A 22256-nucleotide genomic window follows, 5' to 3' on the forward strand; every position below is an offset into this window, starting at 1 on the left:
TTTTTGCTTCCTCCACACAGAGTGGAAGCCAAGAGTTATCATCCTGCCTTTGCTTCTTCATCATCTGTAGGCATAGTTTGAACGGAAGCTTAAGGTTGTGGTCCAAGATTCAAGATCTGTATTAATTATTAGACATACATTGATGCAATAGATTTTGTCAGTATTATATAATAACAATAATTATGTCAATGCTATGATTAAATACTAAGTACATTTTGTTCTAATCTACTCAAGCAAAAACAGAAATCAAATGTAAAATATAGAACTAAATAACAGGAATCAAATATTTTAGAAAATTAACAACTAAATAGACTAAAAGTCAAATAGTTAAAACAATCAAACAATTGTTGTATTAAGTCCAGTTCACAAAAGTGAATCGCATTCCTCAGACTGTCCATGGACTCACCCTCTACATTAGCATCACCAACTGTCATTTCTAAGTTGTTTATTGATTGCAGTGAACTAATAGAGTAATTATATGACAGATTGGCGGACTCTACTACCTGCTCTAATATCTCCAAATCTAGATTGGATGGGTTGTTCTTGTTTTGGTTTTTTCAGACTGTGTAAGTTCTACGTTTACAGAGGAAAATAATAGTTCCACCTGGAGAGAGCCCCACATGACAAGGTAAGGCTATTGATGCTTGAGAGATGGCCAACTCCCATGGGCTTCATGTTTCGTTCTCGGAGCTACTCCTGTGTCTCGTAGGCAAGAGATCCCAATTTGATTGGAAGGCTCCAGTATACCATAACTAGCAAATATACAATCGATTAGTATTAGATAAACATATCTAATGTTAATAATTATCAAGAGTGCAAAAAAAGTTTTAAAAAAATAATATGGAAACAGCATGTGTTTTAAAATTCAAATTTATTATAAATCTCTAACGTACCCTAACTTTGATGGCAACTAGACCTGGAGTTCTCAAACTTTTTTGTTTGAATGGCAAACTGTAAACATTTAGGAGGCAGGATAGCCAAGTACATTCACACATATTTTATTGAAATGCAATATGGTTAGATACTAATTACCAAGAATTGAAAGTTCTATAGTAACTGAGCCACTTCAGAAGGTTTCTAAGAAAATTAGCAAACATTTGAATACAAAATAAATGCATGTATTTACTAAAATTAATACTCTTTACAGTTGTTGAAAAAACATTTGTCACATTTTTCTCTTGAGGCATTCATTTATCTCTCTTTTTGAGAGATTTGTGTAGATTTTTTTGGCCTACAATATCAATCAGTCTATCTTGGCTCAAACTTTTACAAAATACATAAATAATCAATTAAAAAAATAGGTTTTAGGTCATCAGGAAGGTTTGCTCTATAATGAGATTTTAAAAGTATTTTTTATAAATTTGTTCAAAAGTATATGTTGATACAAAAACTGAAAAAGCTTACAATGTGTTTTTTTTTCTATTCAAGTAATCACACAAAGACTTGCACAAAAAATTCTAATAGAATATTAGTAAATTATCAGTTGATGCAACTATTCATAAACCTAGACTACGAAAAACATATGATACCGTACTTGTAAAATGAAAGAAGATCTGCATTATTTTACTATTTCTTGTAGTACTCTTTTATGTTCTCATTTTCAGAAAGTTCGATTAGTTCAAGTTGAAAATTTGGAGGTGCATTTTCAATTTCAAATATAAGATAACTTTTAAGATTTTCACATTTTTTCTGATGTTGATGCATCATCAAAGTCAATAAAGGAGTTTGACATTCTTTTTCATTTAGTCTCACAATGTTTTCAACTACACAATGTGACAGAAAATGTACAGGAGTTTCACTTGCAAACTTCTTGCAGGTTTCAAAGTGATCCCAAATTGTATTTCTAAAGTGATTTTCAAAACAAGCAATTTAAGTTCAAACACTCACATGTTGGAACGAATAGTTTACGATTATTTACTTTGAAGTTTCGAGTTTAAAACTATGGAATGATGAGTGGTAAGATCTACTGTAAATTCAAGTTTCCAAAGCCAGTGATCATCTGATAGCTCTTTTATGGGCTTCTTGGGCTTAGCCTGTTGAATCGTGAATCTCTGCTTAGTCAACATATATTACAATAATAAGGCATGTCTGGCTATTCATTCTCGATTTCTGAAATAAAATGCTAAAATTGGTGGTTTCAAGGCAAGGGTGTACCTAGGAGAGGGGGCCAAATTATAATGAATATTTATTAAATTTGTTGCTGGAATTTATTACAATTTTTTAAATAACATACTATTGATAATTATGAAATTTGGTTAATTTATTGTTATTTCATTGTCATTCAAAATCACGGTACAATCGTAAAAAATTATTTTCTACAGAAAAATAACACCACAAATGGAATAATTGCAACACTGATCTAGAGCCACCTAGCGACTGCTAGAGGAATCTATGTCAGCCAATTACTTGAACTCAAGAAAGGTAGAGGTCTCTAGCGGGATCTAGAAGAATCTACAGGTGGCAGCCAATGAGAGGAAAGGGAATCTTCTGGAAGGGTTTCCACTCTCCCCTTTAATCTAGTGAGTTCTGTGTCACTATATAAACTGAACCACCAATAACTTTTCGCTAGTCAATCAGTAACTTTCTTTTCGTGGCTACCGTGAAAATTATATTGGTCTTTATGCTGGTCATGCCCTTCAGAAAAGAAGAAGGAATTGCTACCAAATTCCTGGGTCTCATCATCAAATTACGATTTTGGTTCTGATACCAGCCATTTGAAGAGAAAATTAACCGCTGTTGGTTGGATCTATATACTCTGGCTTGGTGTACTTAAGTCGTTTGAAAAGTGCTCTATGTATGCCCGTGTTCTTTTTCCTCCTAGTATTGCCACAGTTACAGGAGTTTTGAGGTCATTCATATTAAGATCATAAATGAAGATTGTAGAAAACATGTAGGCAGTCACTACCACAGCTGCTGCACATGCGTTCCTTGAAAATGTTCCAGTCTTACAGTTGCAAACTGGTCACCAGTAGATGATTGAAGAAAACAAACAACATTGTCATAAAATTATTTCTTTGTATTATATTTGGTGCACTCATGATTTGCCACTTAGAGGAAAAGAAGAATATCAGGGGATTACTGTGACCTTTTAAATTTGAGGAGTGACTCTGGTAATGAGAAGTCAAAGAGTTATTTGGATAGATGTCGAAAAAATCAAGTCTACAGAAATCAGAGAGGATTATTAGGTTATATTGAGCTGAAATCTCATTATAAAACTGCCTCTAAAACTGCTAGCGCAATTCTGAGTTTTTTTAGTTAATCAGAATTTTTCTGCAAAGAATTGTATCGGCTTTGGATTTGATGGATGTTCTACTAAGGCTTTAAAAGAAGGCGGTGTACAGGCCATTTCAAAGAAAAGGTCTTCCACACACTAAATCTTGTGTGGCAGTGATGTTAGTATCTACTGGAAATAAGCAATTAATTGCAACAGGTAAGGATACAATATCCTTCTTTCTTGAGTTGCCAGTCCACAGGATTTTGGCTCCTAATCTCTGTAAGATTGACTCTAAGACTCTGTGAGACTAGATGGTCTGAGAAATACAAGAGCATTCGTTATTTTTGAGACAGCTTCCTTGAAAATAGTAATTGCACTAGAACTTCTCTCTGTCACTGGAAACTATGCTACAAGAAAATTTGCCTTTCAATTGCACTGTGCCGTTACTAAACCAATTTTCATTATACGTTTAGTCAGACATTTTGACTGATGAGGTAAACCTCAATGCAAGGACAAGTTTTGGTATTCTCCCCAGTTTGGCTTGTATTGGAGTTATGGTGCTAGCAATGCATGACAGATAGAGAACAACTACTGGCATAGGTGATACGGCCAATTATTATGAGTGCTATCTAAGGGCTAAGAGAGCCTATAAGCAAGAAGTTGATGCGGCAAAGAAATGTTCCAATATGGTTGCTATAGCCTGTGCTAACAATCCCTGCAGAACAGCGTGGCAGTTTTTCAATAATACATACAAAAAATCTTCTTTAAAATGTCCTGATGATTTTAATCACTCTCTGTTAGCTGAGGTGAACAGGATAGTTGACACAGGAAATGGAAATCGAGAAACAAGTAACCACTCCCTCCCTTAAGAACTACTCTGAATGGAACTGCTGATCTTTAAAGTTGGATGCTTATCACACCCACTGAAGGTATCAAAATGATCTTTAAGTTTAAAAACTCAAGTTCCCTCGATATTTAAGGTATGTTTATCGTTGTATCACTGTTTTGAAACATGTGGCAGATGTCATAGCCTGCCCTTTTGCCGAAATAATTAATGCATGTTAAAAGACTGGAATTTTACCAGCCATCTTAAAAGTATCCAGAACAGTGCCAATATGTAAAAAGATTGATTCTGAAGCGATGGCAAGCTATAGGCTAATATCAATAATCCCGATTTTTGCCTAGGTGTTTGAGACACACATGAAGCAACACCTTGTAAAAAAAAAGGGAAATAGCCTCTTCTCTGAAGCCCAGCATGGATTCAGAAGTGTTGCCCACCGCCTCTGCTCTGGCCCTGTTGGTAGTTTTGAATTCTTTTGAAGAGAAAACGATGCTGGCTGATTTAAATAAAGCCTTTGATTGTGTCCCGCACAACATTCTTATTGATAAAATAGTGTAGAGTTTTTAGTGGAGTTCTAACTTCATTCCATTCGTACTTACAAATCATAAAGCAAGTGATGTCTGTATATGCAGCAAATTCGGAGCTGCTGCCTTTGAAGCATGGTATCCTGCAGGGTTCTATTTTGGGAATGAGTTATTTTCCTTGTCATGACTGCTTGATAATGTTTTAATTTTTGCAGATGATACCACAATTTATTCAAAAGGAAATGCACCTGATATGGCACAATCATTTGATCTGACTCTGTTTCAAAACAATCAAAGAATGATTCACTGTAAATAGACTGAGCTTAAATGTAGAAGAAACACAGGAGATAATTTGCAGCCTGAAGTCTAGGGAACACTATGCTCTGGAGTAGGTGAAATTGCTAGATTTCATATTGGATGAGAAACTTACCTAGAAAGGAAATATTAAAAATACAAAAGTGGTATGGGGATTTTTGCTGTGCAGGCTTAAATCTATGCTTTTAAAACAGTATCTGTGTACTAAGCACTATTTCACAGCCACATCATACAGGTATATGGCTTGCAACTCTGGAACCATGCCTCCGGGTGTGAAGACGTCCTTGTCGTCCAAAAGAAGGCCTTACGGATAAACAACTCAAATCAAATCAAAACAACTCTGCAGGATTTCATGACCATTGTGTAGTTTTCTGGATCTGGGAATTCTTATGATCTTTGGTCAGCACATTTTGAATTGTCTGCTTTATGTAGAGGCAAAAAAGAGAAGACATACACACAACACCCGCAGAAGCAGTTGGTTAAGCAAGAGGAAAGATTGCTTCCCGCCTCTCGCAATTAAGTTATACAGCGGTCTTCCAGATAAGACAAGGAATTGGAGTGCAGGAAACTAGAATCCTGGCTCAAGGAGAATCCATTTTACTCCATCAACGAGATTTTTGACATTGACTGGGCCACAATGATCTAATCCACCGCCATCTTGACAAAATAAAAGTTACAAAAAAGTTAGTCAGTGTATATAAATTTTAAATATGACCAGTTTGTAAATATTAGTTAAGTTTGGTTAGTTTTGATTCTGCTAATCCAACCTAACCACAGTGCTGGTAAAAGGCAAAGAAGAAAGTATTAAGGTGCTAAGGTAGGTAAACAATGGAATTTTGTGGGTTTTTCACATTCAGTGCTTTGAACTGCATTACAAACTAAGCCTGGTTTAGAGCCACAAATACTTTAACCTACATCTGTAGCTATTTCCTTAAGTTTGTTTTAGATCAAGTTGGAGTTTATAAATTGTTTAATTTAACTTTTGGAAAAATATCTACACCAGTAACACTGCTTTCCATGGAATACAGTAAACATCGCTCAATTCTTTGATGATTTCTAAATAACTATATACATATAACTTAAAGATAACCACTTGATCGAAATCGAAGACATCAGTTGACTCAATAAAATAGCACTCAAATTTCCTGCACATATTTTCTAACTGGTGTACAATGTCAGCCAGTCAGTGTCTTCTATTGGGTGCGCAAATTATTTGAAGACAAGCTAAGTGAATTGTATATTTCCTAGTATTGGAGACATAACTTCTCAATGGCCCTTTCAATGCATGTTTTTACTAACTCGCCATCAGAAAAAGGCTTGCCAGCCTTAACAAATGTGTAACATATTTTAACACGCGCTTAAACAGCAAATTTTGATCTGATGTTAACTTTTAGTGAAAATTTTACTTTGAATATTACATAGATTTTTTCATAGGTTTCAATTTATATGCTCAGGACTAACCTATAAATTTGAGCATAGTTGCTTTTACAACTATGTCTATTTGGTGTTTTATAATGTCTACAAATACGAATATTACATTATTTAAACATTGATAATTTTTCTTTATAAATAAAACATAAAGCGTTGTTGTTTTCTGCTGCAAAGTAATTGAAACTCCCCTTATTAAACGTATGGAACTCGCTATAAATTTCTTTTTTTTTTGGGAAAAGTACATAACTGAACTGAATGTTACAAACAACAAAATCTCATGCTGAATACTGCAGAAGCAGCGATCAGTCATTATTAATAGAAACCGATATTAAGTTGTATACTGAGAGTAAGAACATGCCAAGCTAGGTAAGGATATTGGTGTTTAATACGAGGTTGCTAAGTTGAGCATTTAGCTGTGGCCAATATTTAAGTAAAATATACTTTAATAGTTTAATAATGAAATCAGAAATATTGTTTAAAAGACAAGCTCTAACTAATAGAATTAAATTAGACTAGCCACTGTGAATATGTCACTCACAGTATAAAGTCCATGCAACTTCAAAATATTGTTTATAAAGTTATACCAATCATTTGTGCTCGATTTATTGATGCATAAAAATCATTTTTAAAAGCACTTCCAACTTCATACAGTGCAAATTCGATACTTGTCAATCTTTTGTGCATGCATTTCCGTTGTTTATGCTTAATTCAGAAAGTCGAAAATAGGAATCTTTGAAGCACTTCCAATTTTACAACAGTAGTGCAACTACAAAAGTTTTGAAACAATACCGGTACCAGTCACTTGCAATTCTTTACTATACGCTTGTGAACACATTCCCTACAAGTTTGCTACATTAAGGAAGTCAATGTTTGGGCTTCATTGTGACACATAAGTCCATTGTGGGTTTGTTACAGACTTGATATTAATTTTTACTGACTAGCTGCAAGCCGTGGAAACCCTCTCATCCACTGGCCGTAGTTTGGAAACTACTGTTCTAGAATCTCAATAGTTTCAAAAAATACCAAAATTATCTGTCCAAACCAACAAAAATGGTTAAGAAGTACAAGAAGATAGGTAATCAATAATACATTTTTACAAAACACTTTGATATCAAGATCATTCTTTTCCATTAGAAACTGAGTTTTTTTGTCAAAATTCTTCAAATAATAATAGCTTTATTTGTCACAAGCATAATATGATCACTGAATATGTCAAAATTATAGCTATAAAGCTAAGTAAATAAAATAAAATATACTTACTCAATGTTATCTGAAAAAGAGGTTATAAAAAAGAATACAATTAAGATTATGTACGCTTGTGTGAGTATGAATGTGTGTATAAAACAATCTCCAGATATACCTTAAAAATAATGTTATATTTTACAGAGAATTGCCTCCAGTTAAATTATCAGTGTGTGAACTCTAATTCATTTAATAGTTTTGTAAATCACTAATTTTTGGTCTGAGAGTAAGTAATAAATTATTCGTATTATCTATATTTAAAAGAAAACCATTAGAGTGGTAACAAATTAAAAACATAATTTAGTGTTTTATTCTTTTTTCTTTGCCAATAAAAAAATAAGTATCATCTATGCAGATCCATGCTTTACAATTTTAATTATAGTGTTGGGTTTTACTGAAAAAGGTGAGTCAAATTAAAAATTCTTAATTCAAATTTCACCACCTATTATTGATACATGCCACTTGTATGTGGTTTGTAAGATGTAAAGAAAGCATGAAAACCATAATAGGATAACTTCATTATAAGATCTTTGTGATTGGTCCAATCAAATGCTTGGCTTAGGTCACAAAACACATGTATCTGGCTGTTTCTAAACCTGTATATGCCTATCAATTGTGTATAGTCTTCTAAACATCTTTTGAAAATGGATGTTACTTTGAAGCTATAGCTAATATCTTAAAAAAATCTTAAAACTTGACCTCTTAGGTAAATCTACTTCTCATATAAAAGAGTAGAGTTTTTAAAATGTTACATTAAAAATACTTTTCCAGTACTATTAGACAATAAAACAGAGATTAAAAAAATAACATTCATTGTATTTGTAACAATGACATTAAAACTAAATATGAATTTTAAGGTTGACACTGCATGATATCATGAATATATAAATTTACCTCACGGGCATTAAGTTAAAATATAATAATTTTGTGTTTTTTGTTCATACTTGTAGTATGCATTATCATAACATTTTTATCACAGGTTAGAAAATATTTAGAAGATGAACTTCTTCGAAAGAATACCTCACCCTGCAGATAGATAATATTTAGTTTCTTTACATATACAGTTTGTTTATAAGGTTGTCTAAAGTTTAATTTTTGTGTTAATTGTATTAACACCAGAATGGCTTTATTTAGTTAATTCTGAGAGGATTTGTACCCTGTATTGACATTGTTTAATAATATAAATGTTGTAATAAAACTAGTTTTACAAGAATATAGTTAATATTTACAGCTATAAAGAAAGAAGATATTTTGTATGGAATATATCATTATATTTTAAGGTTACTAAGGGATAATGACAAATGAAACTACTCTTGAATCAGGTAAAACTTTAATGATCTAAGTTAACTACAAACTGACTGGTCGATTCTCAATAAAAAATACAAAAAGTAATATATTAAAACAAAATAATAACATGTACAATTGTAATCACTTATTGCTAAACTGTCCACTCACGATTCTGTGACATAAACTGTCATTCAGATAGTCATAATCTACACTCATCACATTCTGACAGCCTGTTGAGAGAATTATAATATTTAGTACACAGAAGGGATAACACTTAACAATAATACTTGTTGAGCTACAATCGCACTGATTGCACAAATATATACAGGACACAACAAAGTGTTGGCTTGGACAGACATCTACTATAAATAACTACAATAAGACAATATCCACCCAACAATGTTGGATCAAAGGTACTTGACAAGGTCTATGTACAATGTGTCTCAGGTAATGCCCTGAAAACATACAAATTATCATCTAAGCAAAATCAGCGTTTTGTGTCTCTTAAAGCCTTTTTTTACATGTTTGGTTTTGAGTTCTATTATGTCTTTTGAAATAGAAAAAATCTGTAGTATTCTGTTTTATTCCCATTTCAAACAGCTTAATTAATTGAAATACATTGAGGTATAGAACAATAAAACAAATCTTACCAAAAATGAAAATTAATCAAAACGTTATTTTATGAAAGGGTCTTTTAATATTAATGATTTATAAATAGTTAAATACAAAAATATTTTAAATTTCATGAACTTCTTCCTTGACTGGATCTGGATGTTCCACCACTTCAATACATTTAAGAATTCATACTTTAGAACATTTATGTATATATTTACTATTAAATATATCAACAAGTCAATTTAAGTGCCATTTGCATAACAATACTCGTATGTTAGATATGCTATAATGTTAATAAATATATGTAATGATTACATTGGAGGTGTTAACATTTCAGAATAATTCTGATGTACTACCAGTAACTAAACAAAAACGTTTTCTACAGTAACTTGCTCTAAATAAAGTTCAAACTTTTGAATAACATTATTCTTTATACTAACAGGTTTTATTTGCTTTAATGTTCAATGGTACTCTAAAGTTTTTATTGCGTTAATGGATCCCATTGTTTGCTTGTAGATATGTACATATACTGGGAAGTACCCATCAAGCCATATGGATGTGTACAACAAGGACATGGGGAATTCAGCTGCTGATGCTTTTCTAGAAAATGGTCTTAAATTTACTTCATCTAATTTTTCTGCAGATAATAATAAAAAAACTAACAGTAAAACATTGATTTTTTATTTTAATTACAGCAAATTTTTAGTATAATTCAGGTGTGTAAAGTTTGATTAATTTTTGATTATCGTTGTTGTTTGGTGTATGAACATCCGATATTGGAGCAATTACTCTGTTTTTACTATTACAGAAGTTTGTACAAACATAATAAATACAGGAGTTAATTAATAAATACGTATAAAATCTAATATGATACAGTGTTGACCTTATTTATCTAAGGAGTTAAACATAATATTGTACTGAAATAGAAAATCCTGACTATCTGTAGAATTTCACAAAACAAACAAAATAGTTCCATGGATAAATTTCATTTTAACCAATAATGGCTATAAAACTACGAGTATGAAATTTACTATCGATGATCTATATTTAATTCTTTGGTGTACTGTTAAATAAAATTTTAATTTTTTAATATAAATTTTAAAATAATTATTAATATGGAAAGAATGTCGCTTAAGACATTAAACTCTTATAGAAATAACTGAAACTTATCACATTTTATTTGCTTTAAAAGTAATCTGTAATAATAATGGCAAGAAATATACAAAATTACCTAAGCTAAGTACAAAGTTTGTAACTTTCAGACTTAACTTTGGCGTTTTCACAAGATGTTTATATAGCACCTAATGTACAGCTGACATCTTACACCTAATCAATAAATAAGTCTTAACAAAACTACTGCAGCTTCTTTTGACTCTGCTTGTAGGCTTGGTTGTAGAAATCAAGGAAGAGGACGAAGAATATCGTGGAGTGGACGAGCAGGAAGGCTGCCACAAGCTTGGGGTAGCCGCAGTCAAAGATGAGCACTTGCGCCGAGTGTACAAATACCAATGTGAACTGAGCCTGTTTCAAAACTCAAACCGATTAAATACTAATAAATGTTTTTATGAAATATGGAGGGAAAGGGACCATATTCTAAATTTAAATTGATTAGTTTTCTTGTATTTCATGCAAAATATTAATGATGGAAAATATTTTCCAGGAATTGTAGCTAATTAAATTTTTTTAACTGCAAATTATGAGGGTTTTAGTTGAAGCTATAATTATTTTGTAGCTGTTGATAGTTAGGAAACTGAAAGCTAAAATATTGCCTTCAATCCTTGGTTGCAAAGGGTGTTGCACCACAGGGACCATAACAATATTAACATTAAAAGAATTCATAAAATAATTAAATAAATATTGTTAATTGGTACTGTTCTTTTTTCATTGTGAACTAATCTGAAATGAAGTTTTCCATTTAATATCCTTACTTGAACATGGGTGCTGAGATCACCCAAGGCCTAGCTCAAAATCAATAATAAAAACTTTTTTGTTAATTATTTTGTTTTAAAAATTGAATTATTCATATTGTCTGAGCACTTTGAATGTTTAAGTAATAAAGATTTAATAAAACAAAATTTTGTAAGTTTTTGAGATCACTTGAATATTTTGTGAGAGATCCGGGTTCGAGTCCCGCCGGAGCAAGTACTTTTTGTGATGCTTTTTTCAATGCTTATTGAAATTATATATATATATATATATATATATATATATATTGAAATTTAATTGATTAATGAAAGGCTTTGGACATTTTGATTAATTTTTCTTGTTTATAGTCCATGGAATTGTTAAACATGTCACAAACCACATTTTTATACAAATTATTATGTAAAAAAAGGATCAGTATTTGATTTTGTATCGAAGTTTGATTGAAATTATAAGGTTAACTTTTAAGTTAGACCTTCCAATACTCTCTGGGCATTGTGTAAATTATAAAACATGATAAATAAATAGGGATTATTATTATTATTATATAGTAAAAATACAATTTTTATTAAATATTAAGTACATAATGAAAGAATATTTGTGCCATATTTTGGAGGTATCTTCTGTAATTATATAATCTTTTTGTATGGCTTGGAATAACACAACTTACAAGCTGTAATGTTGTCAGGTGTTTTTTCCACCAGAGGTACTTTTGATACTGAGGTCCCAATGCCGACATCATGTAATAAAAGTACATTATCACATGAACAAGGTTGTTGACCAGATTAGAGAAGGTTCCGTGTCCACCTGGAAAAAAGTAAAGCATATAAATTTAAGTTTTTATGAGAACTTAAGTTTACAGGTCTGTAATTCTTTCAGAAACATACCCTAAATAATTTCTCAAAATAGCTAATTCTTATATTAAACAAAAGTATTTCTACAAACACTAATACTGTACTAACTATAGCCCTAATTTATGGACTGTTCAAATCACTGTTAAAATCATTAAGTACGAAGTAGCAACTTGACAAGGCAGATTACACTGTTTTCCCCATTTTGTTACTTTTAGTCACAAAGCTGAAGAAGGGCTTAATTTCACGCTAAAGGTATATATTAGTATGTTTTCAAAGGTTTCATTAATCTTTCTCTTGTGTGCCTTGTATAATTCATTATTATTCATTTATAAAACTTGCATTAGCCATAAAAGAGTTGATATCTCACATCTTTTTCACAGATTGTCATTGTTAAAATGAAAAGTTTTAAAGATTATTCCTATAGAATTACTTATGACCCAATCATTGTTAAGATTTAATTCCTTTCTAACCTCAGCCCATAACTCTTGGGACTTTTTTGACTAAAAAGTTTTGCAGTTTCTCAGTTAGGATAATTTTAAAGAGAGGCCAATCCCTTTTTACTCTTCTGCCCATACTCATGAGCCGTTGAGATATGTGAGGATTTTATTAAACAAAATAAGGAGAAGATTCGATGCCAATGGTGACAGACAGGATTTGAGCATGTGCTATTACTAAGGTGGAAAGATCAACAACTAAATCAGTAAAGCCACCAGCTCTCCAAAACCTGTTTCCTAGCAAGCACCTAGCTAGAGCTAGGAGACTAGAGGCAAACTTCGTACAATATTTCTCCTAAATATTTGGTTGGTTTAGAGATTTCGTGATTAACACAATTTAGTGGATTTGAATTTTATATATATTGCAGAGTAAGCCACCTTCGTTAATAATAAAACACATAATAGATTCACTCCTAGATAATAATTGGCATAATTGGGAGTTACTGTATGATATTTAATGGAATTAATTGGAATAAAAGAATATGTATTACATACAAGAACAAATATCTTTTACAAAATATATATGTTAAGAATCTGATTTGTTCTTTATACCTGCCAGGAACTTGACGCAGACCCAGGTTTCAATAGGTGTCAGGGAATGGTGGTATAGATGTAACAGACTTATCTGATTATCTTTTTTCCGAAGAACGAAGAACAGCTGAAACAAATCATAAGAAATGGTGTGAGTGATTTCTCAAGTACAGTAAAATAGTTATTGTTTTTGAACTGTATAAAATTTAAGAGCCGGCTGTACTGGTGCCCATATATTTATTCTACGAGAGCAATGGTAACCACAAACCATTTCACTCTCTTATTTTGGTTATATAGCTTTGTGGTATGTATTATTGTAAAGGAACCATTTATATTTGAAGACTCATCCAGTGTAAGGTTTTGGTAATTAACAAAAATATTTGTAAAGTTTTTTTAAATTAAAGGCTTAATTGTAAAAATTGACATTTTACAAAACTCATTTAGATGAGTGAAAACAGTTAAATTAAACATCTTGTAAAATTATATGATGAAAAATAAAAGAGTAATATTGTTCAAATTTTAACATTGATATAAAGTGACAATGGTACTGTGTCAGCTCTTAGACAGTGCAGTGTTGTTTTTAGTTCTAGTTGTGTTATTTAAATAACATTATGAAAATGAAAGAAATCTTAGATTTAAATTGAAATAAGCTTTTAAGTGAAACGTTGTCTGTTAACTTAATTATTATATATGAAAGAGATTTGTTACCTCAACGTATTGGCCAAATTTAAAGAATGTTTTAAATGCCACTATTGAGATATAAAACAGAAGTTTAGTTTTAATGTTCCAACTATAGTTTTGAGACTTTATACCTAAATAACATGTTAATATTAAAATCCCTCTCAATAAATAAATGTATAATTTTTTTGTTATTATAACAAAAAACTATTATTTACCTCACTACATTTTCTGAAAATCAGATAGCTATATAGATAGATAGATATATATTTTTTATAATGTTTTGAATATTTATATTAATAGTGATCTAACTGAGTGGTTCTTTGAGTAAATACAAGACTATTATAAATCAAAATCATCCCATGTGTCATGGAGACATAATAATGGAATTGCAGACCTTCTACAAATATCAAGTTATTAATCATACAGACAATTAATGAATATCAGAGAATTCTATATAAAATATACTAATAAAATATAATGCTTATCCCTAAAAGCTGTTTATTCTAAAAAAATTGACATTGAGTCTACACAGACCATATGTGAATTTATTTGCTGTTTATTGTATTAGTTCCATGCAGATATTAGTTTCATGTGAATACGTTATTTGTGCAATGAAATGTAAGAAACAACACAAAATGTGCTAGAAGATAGTTCAGACCTGTTGCTGAATAAAGATTGCTATTTTAAGAAAATTAGTTATTTTAACTAATACAGTAGAGTCCCGTTAATCCGACCTAATTGGGACCGAGCCCTATTCGGATTATGTGATTGTTCGGATTAGCCAGAATTGCAGAAAAATACGGTTTTAAACTTGAGAATGGGTCTATTTTGTTATAGAATTATTCAACATTTTTTATTAAAATATGTTTTCTGACTGTTACATTGTATTTCTTGACAAATAAACGTGTTTGCGAATACTAAGCACATTTACCGTATTTAGTGTGAGAGTTCTATTGTTAAGCAATGTGAGCGTACTGGATATTGTACGGGTCCACGCGCTACGGGACGACGAGAACCTGGGTGATAAGGAGAGTTGGTGCCACACGCAGACGGTGCAGCAGCGCTTAACCTTGCACTACGATATAAGTATCGTATATCGAGCAACAGGCTACTGCTACACCTGCCGATATCATGTTTATGACACGATGGTGAAACTACGCGTCATCCAATAGACTCTCTTCAATGCGACAGAAGACAATAACTGAATTTATGTCTTTTAACAATTAATATTGTACTCAATAATAATATCAGTACTGTACGTCCAATTTTTGTTTGATTTCACTTCTTAATACAGTAATTAACTCATACTTAACCTATAAGTTTCAATTTGGTACTGTATTTAACTTCATTATTTTTGTACTGTACCGTACACAATTTGTCTTAATAAAATACTGTATGTCTATTTAATTAAAGTTTTCTTTGTTTATGTACGAAATGATGCACCCATTTTCATTTTTTAAGTAATTAGTTCCTATAACTGTTCATTATCGTTATAATTAATTCCTCCTGGACCTGTTCGGATTAACCGACGTTCGGATTACACGTGTTCGGATTAGCGGGACTCCACTGTACTACTATAGCACTAATAAAAATTAATTTATGATTTTACTTACCATTGTTCAGTGTACATTGACACATCCTTGTAAGCAAAATTAAACATAGGGTAATGTTATTTGTTCTGAAATAGTTAACTATAACAAAATAATGAATCTCAAATATTTACTTTGTTTTTATTCAAAAATAATTTATAATTTATATTTATTTAATGTAACTTCGAGTCTCTGGTTACCAAAGACTATGGATAGCTGTTTAACATGTGTTTTGTATTGGAGATGAAATGGAATGGGTCATCATTATTGTTTTACAATGAAGTTCCTCAATTGATTACTACAACATACTGGGATACAAGCAGGTTTGCAACTACATGGATTTGTAATTTATAAGAATAATATTTAGGTATGAATAAAACTTAATTACTAATGTTAATCAGTATTTTCTTCAAGAATACAGGTAAAGGTATTGGTTTTTATTATGTATCTGTGGGTAATTCCCATATTTTTTTTTAGTTATCCTCTACAAGATAGATTCAAATGATAAAACATCAATGAGATGTTCACAAATTTGTCTTAATAGCATTTAAAAAGGAATTAGTAATATGATGAGTACTAAAAGAGAGAATGTGTGTGAAGAGGACAGAAATGGAGTGTGCATGATGTAAATCTTGATGCAAATGAGAAGATGATGATCGGTGAATAATAATGAATGATGACACCTCTGCAGCCCCTTCCTTCACTTACCGTGTCCACAAACTCTGTCAGTTTTGAGATGTAATACCACCAACATAGGCTTGCCATCTGTAACATTTGACTCATTAGTCTTTTAATGGAAAAGACATTTCTTAGATACTTCCACAATAAATTTATTAAAAATAGCGCTTTCGCAGAAAAACTGATGATGCCTTAACCGGCGAAAGCGCTATTTTTAATAAATTTATTGTGGAAGTATCTAAGAAATGTCTTTTTCATTAGTCTTGTCATAATGAAATAAAATTATTTTTATTGCATGAGGTGTTGTTTTATTTGCATTGTATGATAAAAATCTAAATTTTAAATTAAATTGATAAAGGAATTTTCTCTGACGGAAATCAACCGTCACTTCCACAAGTTTTAGTGGTGATCAAAATAAGAGGGTAGCAAAAGAGTGATAAAATACTAAGTGATTTTGTACAAGATATACTTTTAGCTTCACACACTTACAGTAAAACTAACCATTGACTCCGAAATAACAACTAAGAGTAATTCCAACAAGATGAAGTGTCAGAAAATGGAGGCTTTAAGGTCACTTTTAGTCTCTTTATTTTGTTGGTTAATGATTATTTAACTATTATTTACATACACCAGTTTTGTTTTTAAGGTAAAAAATTATTATATGAAAAATGTTTTGTTTAGTATGCTTGAAATATTTATTTGCTACTCTTCCATTTTAACCCCTACCAAAATTAGTCGTGTGCTGGTTGACAAAATTCTTCCTCGGAGTAAATTCTTGTGTCACTGTCACACAAATATTAGACTGTGTACTTGTATGTCCTAAATTGGCTTTAACCTCCTGGATCATTAATACTTAAACATTTTTTGATAAAACCTATTATTATAAATTACAACTATGTACATTGTTCCTTGGTTTTTTGCATCTATACTTAGAATTGTCTTTTCATCAGGAGCTTATAAGATTTCCAACCACAATAAAGCAACTGCTTGTTTAGGGATTTGTATATGGCAAAATGTTATTAAATAATTACCATGAACAATGTCATAACTTTAACCTAAAAACTAAGGAAGTGGGAAAAAATTCTTCAACAATATTCATAATTCTGTTGTTTCTCTGACTTTCAAAACTAATTAAACAATACTAAATAAACCATTTAATGCCTTTATAAAATTTAAATGTTATTTATAATGATGCCAATATATACGAATTAAATGAGAAATTCAAGTCTTACGCAAACATATTTTAAAATTTAATCAATGTAACAACAATATTTTTGTAAAATGTGCTGTTATTTTTTATAAATGTTTAAAATTATTTATTTAGTGAATAATATACATATGAAGAAATAAAATATTTACCCTAAGAGCCGAAGGATTGTGTGAATAGTCAACAGGTTGACACTTGTAGCTGTACTCCAGCAGCCATCCGCTCATCAGGTGCTACAACATGGCAGTATTACGTTAATTTTTGTTAAAGGCAAACAGAACTGTCAAAGAGGAAGTGTGTTACAATAAAGGTAGTTATCTCGTTAAAATTGGATTTGATTAAGTCTTCTTTCAAAGTCTTGGTCATGAAAAGTCTTGGTATTACACTCCCTTTAGCTATGTGCATAGCCTATTATTCCAGTCTGTATATAACCAACTCCTGGGATTTTATCCCCGAGGAATGGAGTTACAGTGTATATATTTCCAGAACCAGGGGTGCAATAACAGTGATCTTACGAATTGCTGGTAGGGTGCATAACGTGCTTAAACTAGTGTTATCTTTAAAGTTGTATTTTAATATCGGACGAGGGATCACATGAAAATGGTACATTGACACGAACGAGGCCCCCGCATGACACGACTTGCGCGCCTCGCCGCTCCACAGCGCACTGCGCAGCGAGCATGTGGGTCACCGGCCTCAATATGGCAAAACAAGGAAGCGAACGAAAGTAAATGTTAAGTGGCGTGTAGACTAAGGACCGGTATCCGACTCTGACATGACACAATCCACCTAGCCTCGCCTCGGGCCGTCAGTTTATACCTGATATTGAGACGGTGACGGCGCACCTTGTTCTCTGGCAGGGACGATCTCAACTGTCCACTGTACTTCACGAACAGGTCGGGTGGTTTTGAACCAATTAAATTGGTGTTTTCAACACAAGAACCATTAAAAAAGGACTAGCACTCGTATTTTAGTTGGTGACGTCAAAGAAAAGGATAGTCCCAATTCCGTGTTTTCTGCCAGGAAAAGAAGATGGAATAACTTATTCATCAATTAATAAACCGTAGTACATTAATAGTTAACAAAATATAAAGTACGTTACCATTCGAGACATTGAATGACTTTATCTTCACTAGCATAATTCCGTTGCCTTTGTAACATAGCAATTCAAATAATTTGTATCACTAAAGTACTCAAGAGTGTTGCACAGTGATTCAGTAATAGATCAGAAAATAATCTTATTTTTTGTTGTTTTACCATTAACGCAAATGTTTACAGTGGTTTTGAAAGGACTCAATAATATAATAGGTTAAATACGAGGTGCCGCTAATGCCTAGTGTACTGTTTTCTCGCGTAAACTCAGGCAACAACAGAGGTAGTGTTTTAAGGTCATCGTGCATTTTTCCCGTGCAGCTAGAAATCATAATGACATCAAATTGTCGTGTACCAGACTAAAAATATCTGATCCTTCAACTTAAAATTGTTGAAATATGTAACTCCCTAATCTAGGATAATATTGTTTAAATGCAAAATAATCTACACTATAAATGTATGCGAAAATAAGTGGATATGGAGCGAGAACGAGACGTTTCCAAATTAAGATTTTCATATTTTATTTTGATACCAAAACCGGTGGAAAGATCCAGAAAAAAGGTGATAATGGGAGATTTTTTACCAGGTATGTTGATACCTTCGGTGGTGACACATCTTAACCTTTTCGAGTTTCCGATTGGAATGAGAACGAAGTATTCATCTTTACTTGCTTTGGAAAATGGACGCATTGTACCAGTTAGCATTAGTAAGGATGCCATACAGATGCCTCAGAGAATCGTGATCGTGATTCCCTAAACAGGCGAAATGTGAGACCGAACCTCTCCAAGGATTCCGCGCTCTAAGACTAGATTACGCAGCTATTGATCGTGAATTACAAAAAAAACCGTGAATTTTATTGTAGTTTATTTTCCCGCTTTGGTTAGTATAAGTTACATACTCCCTGATTAGATAACAAATTAAAACTAACAACAGTTTCAACATTGTCCTATTTAGAGACAGCCAATTTCAGTGACAGTGTCTCAACAATTTTAGTAATTTGCTAATTCTCAACCTACAAATCGCCTACCAAGGCGATTTACTTACACGGTTTATATTACTAAATCATATCCACATAACGATAACCGTTTGCAGTATAACCTTTCTTCTCGGATTGTTGAAACCTTCCATTCCTCTCTTGATTTCAACATGTGTTCTCCACGGTGCTAGTTTTTGTCTGTATTTACAGATTACTTGTCATTATTAGGAGCTGATTTAAAATAACGCACAGTAATTTACATGTTTTCAATGGGTTTACTGTGTATTTTCGGTTTGTCTAAAAACGAGAATTTATTTAAGACTCATTAATGAGCTCCTCATTGTACTATTGCCAAGTAATTCTATATAGTAATTGTAAATTGTATCTCTGGCTCTTGACAGGAAATTTAAAAAGTTTTTAAATTTAGTATTTTCAGGGCTTTGACTGCGTGAAATCCTGAAATGCCTTGAACATTTTTACATGTTTATTGACAAGCAAAACGTGCATAACCTCAAAGCACTTTAAAACTAATTTCCGATGGAATTGATAACCTTTTTTATTTTTAGGGGCGGGCCAGGCCTCAATTTAGAATTCATAAAATATACAAATGTTTGTTATACTGTAATGTGAGATAAGACATTAGGACGAAAACTTAAATTCTAGCAATCTAAAAAAATCTCTTTAAAAATATATTTAGTAAGTATAGAATCATTATTTTTTGATAAAATTACTTAAACAGTCCATTTTAATATTTTTAAAGAAATTGCGATATTACGGTTATAGAATCTACTAATTAAGTAAGGCACAAAGAACTTTAAAACAATAGTATTAATACAGTATTTATTTAAATAAGCGAACAAAACACGAACTGTCTAAAGAACGTTAAAAAACTTAGTTTTATGAAGCTATATGTTTTCAGTCTAGAAACGCTTTAAGATAGTATTCAGCGTCGCATGAAAAATTTAAATATCAGATATATTCATCATATTGTATAAACACTGTAATATTATATTCCATAACAGGTGATGTGTATTATAAAATAATGACTATTCCAGTACAAATATTCTAAATTATACATTTTCAGACAGAATGTTAATTTTTACTTTAATAAATACACACATCCGATACTGACCTCAGTCAATTCAGATTATAACATCTTAAATCTTTTTATAATAAATTGTTGGGACTGTAGGCCATTTTTATTACGTTGATGCAGTACTCGCGTTTGTTATTGAAAAGAAGGTGTATCTCGATTGCCTATCACACTACACCGAAGGCGTTCCTTGTAAGCGCGATGGTTTTGCACATAAATGATTATTAGAGGAAATTCAAGAAAATAAGATTTGAACGAAACGCAAGATATAATTGATCAATTCTTTTTTGTAGTATTTAATGTGTCTATCAGCCTTTACTTACTAAGCCGAGAAGTTATCGATATGTTCCAGAGATTTGCTATTGACCATTGATACAAGAAGTCAGTATATGTGTTGGTAAAGTCTGTTGGTGTATTGGCGTTAGTTGGACCATGCCAAATGTCCAAAAAACCTTCTTGTCACCTTAAAAAAAACCTCCCATACAAAACTAACTTTTAACCAAGTACTGAAGTATTTGTGATGCCAGAACAACAACGTAGAAAGTATGAAAGTAATATAAAGAATGGAGAATGCATGTTAATTCGTAAAACAGCATTCAAAACAAAATAATTTTAAAATAAAACTATAAAACCCAATCAACAAATTAACCATACATCAACCTAAAGAAATATTTCGTATATATTTTTAAAATTTATTTTTACTGGAAAAGTATTATTGATGTTAATGCAAACAAGGTTAATTTACTCTTGTTTAAATTTGGAAGTTTGTTCTAGCCTTGTTACCAGTTAAAACTTGAACTGTATTTCTCAGCAAGTTTAATTAATTAACAGTCCAGTAACCAATAGCAACCAAAGAACTCCTAATCCACATTAGAATGCAGAGGACTAATCATTTAGGTTTGGTCTCCACAGTTGAGACTAAGGATCATTCTGAGTATAAGCAATTCTCTGCTAGACCGCTCTAATGATGGAGATCATGACTTATACAAGCTTCGCAAGTTTGCTAAGATCACACTCAGGCACTCAAGTGATACAGACCTGGACACAATTTCGCTTCAGACTATTCTCGACCTCCAGCTGGAATAAAGACTACGTCACTCGATTTTAACTAAAATTTCCATTGTTTAATCCTAGAAAATCCTAAATGGTTCGAAAAATATATGTACAGGTATCTTCAACGGAGTGGTTTGTCAGATTATAAATAATTTATATACATACATATATTATTAGTTTTTATTTACTTATATATAAAAGACACAATTATTGATTGCATTGTAATCCTAGCACTGCTTGCTATATCTCTTAGATCAAATCCGGCTTAGTGCACGTTGCCTTTTTTTAAACAATTCATAAAAAACTAAACCGGTTTAATATATACATTGTAGCACATAATTTTTTCTCATGGAATTTAGATTTAGAAATACTATAATTTATAAATGTTATGTTTTATTATACAGTATATTATAGTATTGTCAAGAGAAGAATGAGAACAGTGAAAAATGTTTTACCATTTTAACTTTAACCGATTTTAGTACTAAATAACTTATAAGAAAATTCCAAACTTACAATAAGTACCATCTTTTACTAATAATGATACAAACAAATAAACAGATTTCCCTAAAACAATATCAAGAACCAATTTTTCGTTATTTTTCGTTCGGACTGTACT

At 31.6% G+C, this 22256-nt stretch overlaps 2 protein-coding genes across 2 annotated transcripts in view; one reads left to right on the forward strand and one right to left on the reverse strand.

Moving 5' to 3' along the window:
- Positions 1-10157, forward strand: part of LOC124359993 (vesicle-fusing ATPase 1-like) — a 61009-nt gene extending 50852 nt beyond the window's left edge. The window contains exon 16 of the mRNA XM_046813216.1: positions 9986-10157. Within this exon, the coding sequence (XP_046669172.1) occupies positions 9986-10062 (77 nt within the window). The 3' untranslated portion in view covers positions 10063-10157. The remainder of the gene's footprint in view (positions 1-9985) is intronic.
- Positions 8881-22256, reverse strand: part of LOC124360006 (elongation of very long chain fatty acids protein AAEL008004-like) — an 80371-nt gene continuing 66995 nt past the window's right edge. Inside the window, exons 4-8 of the mRNA XM_046813236.1 lie at positions 17579-17659; positions 16250-16306; positions 13293-13398; positions 12063-12199; positions 8881-10990 (exon numbers count right to left, since the gene is read on the reverse strand). Coding sequence (XP_046669192.1) covers positions 10823-10990; positions 12063-12199; positions 13293-13398; positions 16250-16306; positions 17579-17659 — 549 coding nt within the window. The 3' untranslated portion in view covers positions 8881-10822. The remainder of the gene's footprint in view (positions 10991-12062; positions 12200-13292; positions 13399-16249; positions 16307-17578; positions 17660-22256) is intronic.

Source organism: Homalodisca vitripennis, chromosome 1, assembly GCF_021130785.1.
Source record: "Homalodisca vitripennis isolate AUS2020 chromosome 1, UT_GWSS_2.1, whole genome shotgun sequence".
Taxonomy (NCBI): domain Eukaryota; kingdom Metazoa; phylum Arthropoda; class Insecta; order Hemiptera; family Cicadellidae; genus Homalodisca; species Homalodisca vitripennis.